Source organism: Belonocnema kinseyi, chromosome 8, assembly GCF_010883055.1.
Source record: "Belonocnema kinseyi isolate 2016_QV_RU_SX_M_011 chromosome 8, B_treatae_v1, whole genome shotgun sequence".
Taxonomy (NCBI): Eukaryota; Metazoa; Arthropoda; class Insecta; order Hymenoptera; family Cynipidae; genus Belonocnema; species Belonocnema kinseyi.
The window spans coordinates 20367815-20376594 of NC_046664.1; the positions used below are offsets into that span (position 1 = coordinate 20367815).

An 8780-nucleotide genomic window follows, 5' to 3' on the forward strand; every position below is an offset into this window, starting at 1 on the left:
TTATTTATGAACTGCCGAATAATCGCGAGTTGTGTTTTATAAAATATTTATTTTTTATTCGGAAAATTTTCCATATTTTTGTTGTTAATCTTGACTAATAATTGTCAAATAAAAAGGTTTGATGCGAATAATTTCTCAATTGCCTGAATGTAAATACGGAGGAGTATTTTTTTTAAGTTTCGGCCTCTTTTTTTATCGATCAATTTTCCCGAGTAAACAATACTTCTTCGTGGTTTCTAGTCCTTGCCGAGTTCTTACATTCGTCGTCTCAGTTGCAAATCTTTCAGATGTGTACATTTTCGGTCGATTGGAATCATGTGGAAATAAATTAGAAGTGGTATGAAAATGTTAAAAATTAGTTTTATTTTCTCACATTGTATGCGCTTAGAAAATTTTAAGCTTCACGAGGACTATCACGACAGTACAGATTGATGTATTTTTGAATTCTATTATTCCAAGCACTGGTGAATTTCAGGGTGACATGTTTATATCCGGGACCACCATTAAGTAGTTCAATGCGGCCTCCAAGATTAGATTCAAGTGGCATGTCAAAAACAGAAATCGCTGATATTGTGTCGTTGTTAGTTGTAGCGAAAGTTCTCACATATTGAACATGTGCTAATAGCTTTTTTGATTTATCTATAAAATATGAACCACAATGACGATCCACTTCGTCTGAAAAGTCTATTCCTGCTCGTCCTGCAATAAGCGAGCCGTGTCCATAGAGCACTCGTGCGGCACCCTCAGGTACAATGCGTTCGTTAGCGCTTAGACAGCTTACTGATGTTACAAACAATTTTATGATATATATTAATGCGAAAATCCTCTTGCACGACGTCATTTTGACTTCAGAGTATCTCAGATCACATAACCAGATTATATAGTTTTAAAATTCTTGTTAAAACCAACCATTTGCGTTAATTTAGGAATAAGCGTCTACAATAATTTGATGATTCCGACGCAATTATTAGAGAGTCTACTGCGAAGAAGCTGCTTATCATATTTAAACAGAGTCGATCATGTTTAACTATATTACTTCCAAAACATTTTGTCTCCATTAAACAATTCTTCTGAATTTTATCATATTTCTTTATTATTCATAATGTGTCCCCTTAGAGCTTTGATAACCTTTATCTGACTTCTGAAACATTTGAAAAGAAAAATATAATTTTAAAATTACTCAAATCGAACTTTTATATCATATAGTCGTGATTAATATTTGAATAAAAATAAATATTTTCATTGTAAGAAAAAAATTCTTACTTTTTTCTAAACGTTCAGTTCTCGAATTATCTTTTACCAATTCCTTATTGTAATCAATGTCAGGCAGTAACAGAAAAAGTTTCAGCCGAATATCTTTATCAAACAACCACCTTTTATCCATTTACGCACTCTGAAAGCTGCATGAAAATTTACCGACCGGATCTGGGATTTTCTTGCAGTATTTATTGCTTGTACTCGATGTCAGATAATTTCGCAAAAAGTTTTAACTGAATATGTTTATAGGGCACCTGACAAAACGCAGTTGTCCGATATGGATAACCAAATAATTTTTTTTTATCTTCACTCCAACGTGTGTGTTTGCCTGTATGCGTTGTTACGCATTACCCCCGAAATCTAAATGTCACAGGAGCGGGGGCCGCATCCACAGGCGTATCTTTGGAGTTCCTAATTCCCGAAATTCTTGTATCTTTGTATATTGAGTGTAATTCAATTCTGATTTTAAATTTTGCTAATCACTGGTCAAATAATTTTCTGAAGAAACGAGAAAAAATATGCCGCTGCTCGGATTTGAACCGACAACGACACCATTCACAAGTGGAGCGTTAAGCAATTACGCCATCAAGGTCACAGCATAGATTTTCTTATATCTTCTATATCCATGGGATGACGCACGTCGTTACCTATGTACCTGTGCATTACAGTGAAACTCTTCTATAGCGACGATTTTGGGGCTTCCGTTGGGTGTGCGCTAACTCACTATAGCCCACTCCGCTTTTGTTTTTTCATGCCTGAGTGCTCGCCTGAGTGACAACCGCAGCCTCTGCACACCCCGCGCCGCTAGTGTTACACCTACCTGCGGCGCGGCGCTAATTCTCAGAACAGCTAAAGAAGGGAGGGCTACTGAAGAGTTTCACTTATTAAGAAAAATATTTGACCATCAATCAGCAAGATTTAACATCAGAATTTAATTAATTAATTTCCCTGGTCGACAAAATAACTTTATTACTTTGTTAGATGTAGTCCAACTTCGTGTACGAGCAATTTCAGTATTCCTCAGGAATCTTAAAACAAAATTTTTGATTAATTTGAAATCTTCAACAATGGGTTTCGTCTAGTCCTGCGAAAAAATGTGCAGAACTGAAAAAAGTTATGGACTAGTCAAACTAAAATTTCGATACAATAGGACACTTCGTTTAAAATTTTCAAAAAGCCTTTTTTTGAAATATTAATAAATCTACAATTTGTTGTAAATTTATTGAAACCTTTTACATAATTTTAATGCTTTGATTGCTGAAAATTGCTGAAATTGCTGAAAAAACACTAAAGCAACTTCTTTTCATTTGTTGTTTTTAAAAATTGTTTTGGTTTGAGAAAATTTGATTATTACACTGTCATGTTGATCAGAAGGTATTGGTTTTATATAAAATTTCACTTTGTCGGTTTTCCTCAAATCTCAACGTTTTGACACTCCCTGAGTTAGAAAAAGCAATTTTAATAAAGGTGCTTATCTGCCTGTTTATAGTATGTAGTCTGTATTCTGTAAGAAGGATAAATATGTAATATAGCTATTTTGGATGAAAATTCATAAAGAGAGCACATTTTCAACATTTTCAAAACCACATTTTTTAAGGTTTAAATATTCTATGTACGGTTATTCATTGAACTCAGAATCTCAAACAATTTATCCTCATGAGTTTTTTCTATTAAATGAAAATTATCAGACTTACAGCATTTTCAAAATCAATTTAAAAAATTAAAATGTATATTTTAAGTCAAACAACGCATGATATAAAAAGATGTCATCAAAAGAAAAACATTTATTTTTGAAAGGCCTACAAGATTATCATAAAAACTTTTTTAATTTTGTCGAAAATTCCAAATTTGATCGTACCAAAAATAATTTAAAAACAAGAAATTCCCGTTTTTTTAAACTATGCAAGATACGAAAAAAATAAATTAGCTAAAATTACGCGCCCTGGAAAGATCTACAAATTTTTTATGAATCACTTTTCGATAGGATGCGTGGTTTTTGTTTTGAGTCGTAAAAACAGCATTAAAAATGAAAAAAATAAAAAAATTTTGGACCAACGTCACAAGCTACAAAAAAATGAGGCGAAACTTGTTTACCCAGAAAAGAGCTACCAATATTAAATAATTTTTTTTTATACGATGCGCAGGTTTTGCTTTAGCCGTAAAAAATAACATTCAGAACAAAAAAAAAATTTTTTATAAAAAAACGACACGAGGTTAGAAGTAAAATTAACAAACAAACGTTGTTTGCCTAAAAAGATCTATAAATTTATTAATTATTATATTTCGAACCTCGTTCTCATGCTTATACTATTAACCATGTAGTTATCTCTAAGTTCCCGCTAGAGAGCACAACATTTTAGAGAATAAGAAAAAACGAAGCATCGCGGGGCCCTCAGCACCCAACATACGGGCCTGATCCCCACGTCCTTCATATTTCTTTTCTTCAAGAAAAGAAATATCTTCTAGAAAAGAAACTTCTAGAAATGTTAGAGAAAAAGTTTCGGTGTGTGCAAAGTGAAATAGTTAGTATAAAGAGAAAAAACCTTCGCCGGTACTATCTGAGAACGAAGAAATTTTGTAGTAGTGATTGTGAATTCGATATTGATCTCCAAGAAAGCAGCAGCCTGCTTCGTGATCCACTACAAAATTTTACTGAATTAAATCATTCTTCTAACCAATGTATTTATTAGGAATTTAAGGTTTTTAATAATCCATAAATACGTAAACTGGCGTCCATGCTTTCCCTAGTAGTCGCCATATTTCCTTTTTTAGGCTGTCAAAAAAACATAACCACATTTTTTCAAGGGCATAATAATATCATCCTTTAGTCTTCTCTAATGAAATAACACTACCGGTAAGAGATATTAGAGAAAAATATAATACACTTTATTGAGCTTGTACGAGCGACAAGACATCTTAGTACGCAGTTACTGTAGACCTTTTCAGGGGCATTAATATATTAATGGGCATATTAAATCTGTAAAAAAGGGCTTCATTCACTTAATTTTTTACCATTGCACATTCGCATTACTCTTGAAGTAGCCTTATTTTCACCTATTCCAGAATCGGATAAAGGAGAGGTTACAGAGCAGCCAGCTGTCCCCGAAAAGATTGAAGATAATCTTGACCAGTAGTTCAAGGACATTATTGGGGATGACCCGAGCGTAACAAAATCCCTAGATTTACTTCTACACCAAATATTAGCATCCAGACTGAAATTTTGGACAGAAGAAAGGCTGCAGAAGAAAGTGTCAGGGGAGTTATTGGCAAAATATAAGAAACTTACATTCTTGGAAGCTCCCAAATTGAACCCTTTTGTCAAAGCCAAACTTTCTTTATCAGCCAAAAGAGGGATGAGTATGAGAAACATAACCAAAATTCTATTGGGTCAGCTATAATGGTGGCAGTGCCAGTCGCTGCTACCCTCATTACTGAAAAAGAGAGTATTGAACCGACCAAACTTTTTGAAAAAATATAGCACGCCCTATACATCTTAGTCGACACGTACCATAAACAGTCTATTTTAAGGAGAGCAATGTTGACACCTGCATTCTCCAAAACAACTAAAGATGTCCTTGATAAATCGAAGCCGGATGAGTACCTCTGTGGTAGCGACCTTATGAAAAGGATCAAAACTGCAAAGGCAATTGAAAAATTGACGGCCGACATGAAGCGGCCTACGCATGGTACGTCTTCGAAGCCAAAAAAACTCAGTTCCCCGCCCGGATTCCAAGTCCGACCCCAACCAGGCAACTCAAAGATTCCCGAACAGAGGTCGTCTCCCCTTCAGGTCCAGCAGAGGAAGAGATGTTTATACACCGTAATATCAGGCTGAGAAGAGCGAAACGCAACCGAATAAAATCTCCACTACGAAGAAAAAACAGTAGAGCATGTCAGTATCGTCGCGGGTCGATTAAAGTTTTTTACTGAAGTGTGACAGGCCTGTCATTCAAAATCGAATACCATCTACAAACGTTCCTATTAACAAGCTAGATAGATGTAGGGATCCCATCGATTTACTTTTTCAAAAAGGAGCAATAGAAATCTGTACCCCACTCCATGGTCAATTTCTGTCCACTTAATTCTTAACACACAAACCGGACGGGTCATATGGATTTATCCTTAACTTGAAAAAACTAAATGAGTTCATTGACCCTCTACATTTCGAAATAGAGGATTTAAAAATGAACAGAATTTTAATTTTTCCAAACTATTATATGGCATCTCTGGATATCTCCGACACTTTTTACCTCATCCTGATACATATGTCAAGAAGAAAATACCTACGCTTTCAATTTCTAGGATCTTTATGCCATTTCACTGCCTACCGTTCGATTTATGTACTAGTCCCTTTATCTTGTCAAAAATTATGAAGCCGGTTATAGGTTTCCTCAGATCTCAATACCTAACTTTGGTTATATACCTCGATGGTATTTTCTGCATCAAGGATTCCTTTGAGAAATGCCGTAAGAATATTGACAAATCCAATGTCTCTTTTGAATCATCAGGGTTTATAATAAATACGTGCAAAAGTAGCTTAATGCCAACAAAAAATGCAAATACTTGGGTTTTATGATCGACTGAAAAAAACAGTTAGTTGAAATCGCTGAGGAAAAGAGATCAAACCTGGGGAACCTTATAAAAGACTTTAAAAATAAGCAAGTACAGACAATTAGATAGTTGTCTCATCTAATTGGAAAACTAGTAGCTACCTGTCCTGGTATAGACTACGGCTAGCTCTATCTGAAGCAACTTGTAAGATTCAAACATAAAGCTCTTATAAAAAATAATTTTAATTATGATGCGAAAATTGAAACAACTAAAGATCTAATGCCTCATTTAGATTGGTGGCAAGAAAGTGTTAAGTTTGCTACGAGCTCCTTTAAAGACGGACAATACATAAAAACTATCTATACAGATGCTTCTGATACGGGCTGGCGGGAAACTGAACACTGGTCATTCCTACATGTGTCGGTACGAAAATCAGAAATGCTGGCATATTAATATAAAAGAATTATTTGTAGTGAAAATTGCTTTGGAAAATTTTGCCAACGACATTCGGAATTCCCAAAGAAAAAAAAATTGTTTACTTCTTACATACCATACAAAGAAAAGGTCCAAGCGGACGCTCTGTCAAGGAAAGGTAACGACTATACGGAGTGGGAATTATCAAATTCTGCTTTTGACAAAATTATTCATGTCTTCGGAAGTAGGGACATCGATTTATTTGCCACTTTCCAAAACAAAAAGTGTGAAAACTTCTGCTCACGATTCCTAAACCCCATAGCATTACAAATAGATGCTTTTACGTTCGATTGGTCTAACTGACCATGGTTTCCTCTTTTTCACGAATTATTAGACTCTTAACCACTAATTCCGAAAACTGATCGGTCACTATTACTACTTCCTTGTAGGAATAAGACTCATCCCAGGGCAAAAACCCTCGAATTGATGGCAGGTAAGTTGTCATCGAGGCTATCTTAAAAAAAGGAATTCCACACGAATCAATGGAAATCATCATCGCCTCGCTACCCAAAGTTACTTTGGATCAGCATCAAGCAGCTTAGAATCAGTGGCAATTATTCTGCAGAGAGGCAAAAATAGATTTCTTTAAACCAAAAAATCATGCGGTTTTAACATTTTTAACTGCAAAATTTAATGAGGGTGCCTCTTACGGGATCTTAAATTCTTACAGGTCGGCCATCTCGTTCATATCCTCTGATAAGATAGGGGAAGATCCTTTGATAGTTAAATTCCTCAAAAGCATATTTAAATTAAAGCCTTCTTTTTCAAAATATCCTTCTACCTGGGATATTTCAATAGTTCTTGATTATGTAGCCAAGTTTTTCGTTTGCATGAACTAAATTTTCCTACGATAGCGTTTGAGAACATTATTCTACTTTCACTAAGTACTGCCCAAAGATCACAGACCATTACTAGTATTGAAAATGAATAATGTACTTATTAAGACTAACGAGATACAAATAAATATCCAAAATATTATCAAAACATCTGCCCCAGGTAGGGATCAAACAGTATTAAATTTACTATTTCCGCGATCTAAGCCAGAACTATATATTGCTAGGGCATTACTTAGATATATTCAGGTCTCATCATCCCTGCGGATAAAAACTGAGGAGCCTTTTATCACAACGAAAAAGCCACACCGTCCTGCGTCCAGCCAAGCCATCAGTAGATCGATTAAATAAATTTTATGGGAAAGTGGGATAGATACACTAAATTCTCAGGACATTCGACAAGGCATGCTATTACGACGGCAGCTAGTAAAAGTGGCATTAGTCTAGATATAATTAGAAAGACTGCGTGTTGGATTGCGGAATCTCAAATGTTCGCGAAAGTCTATAACAGACCAATAATTTTAAGGGACCAAAGTTTTGCTCGAACAATATTGTCTAATCGCCAAAGTTAAAAATTATTATATTAAGTTTAAAATAATTATGAGAAATTGTAACCGGGGTTACATCATAAGTTTTCTCGTTTCTTCTATATCCGTAGGATGACGCACGTCGGCTTCTTTGTACCTTTGAATTATTGAGACAATTATTTGACTATTAATTAGAAATATTTAGCGTCAGAATTTAAATAATTAATAACCTTGGTCAAAACAATAACATTACTACTTTTTTTATGAAGTCCAACTTCGTGTACGAGTAATTTCAGAAATTTTCGAATGAAACAAAACGAAAAATTTGGCTAAAAAAATAAATCAAATTATGGCTTGGTACTCTAATTTATGCGCGTGTAGTTTTCCGATTTTATGGAAAAATATTTAGGAATGCAAAGACAAATTTCGTACAACTATTCATTTGTTAAAAATTTTTGAAAACTTGAATTCGAGCTAAATCTAGATTCTAAGATCTAAGAATAAGGAAATAAGTATTATCAGTTTGATTTTGAAATTATTTTTGAATCTTTTCTAGTTTAAAAATAATGTCAATATCGGCAAAACTTTTAAAAAATCCTGAATATTTCCTTTCGATTATTTTAAAAATATTTTTTAATATTTTCTTCAAAATAATAATTTAAAGTAAAAATTGACTTAAAATATTCGACACTCTTTTTGTCTTTTGAAATTTTAGAGAAACATTTAAAACATTTTAAAAGTTTGTTTTAATTTTTTCTTAGAATTAATTTCTTTAGTTAAAAATCACTTTAGCATCTCTCAGGAATCTTAAAAAAAATGTATTATTTTTAAATATTCAAAAATGCTTCAGAAGCTTTTTTTGGAAATATTAGGTAATCCAGATTGTGTTCTAAATTATTTGAAACCTTTTACATCATTTTAATACTTTGATTTGCACTTTATGAACCTCATTTTTTTGTATTAAAAGTTTAGTTTTTTTATTTCAATGATAAGCAGAAACAATTTCAAAAATGTGTACCAAAGATTTTGCAAAAGGACAAATACCAGGTGTATACATATGAAACCGGTATTGCCATCTAGCGGCCAGTAGGCACACTTGTAGGCACTGTCGGAACTTACCATTTGTGCTAATTGGCGT

General features: G+C 33.8%; 1 protein-coding gene across 2 annotated transcripts in view; it reads right to left on the minus strand.

The window, feature by feature from the left end:
* Nucleotides 1-340: 340 nt before the first annotated feature.
* LOC117178074 overlaps nucleotides 341-8780 on the minus strand; it is an 18415-nt gene continuing 9975 nt past the window's right edge. For both annotated transcript variants that reach the window (XM_033369301.1, XM_033369302.1), the window contains exon 2: nucleotides 341-1141. In XM_033369301.1, the coding sequence (XP_033225192.1) occupies nucleotides 395-841 (447 nt within the window). In that variant the 5' untranslated portion in view covers nucleotides 842-1141 and the 3' untranslated portion in view covers nucleotides 341-394. The remainder of the gene's footprint in view (nucleotides 1142-8780) is intronic.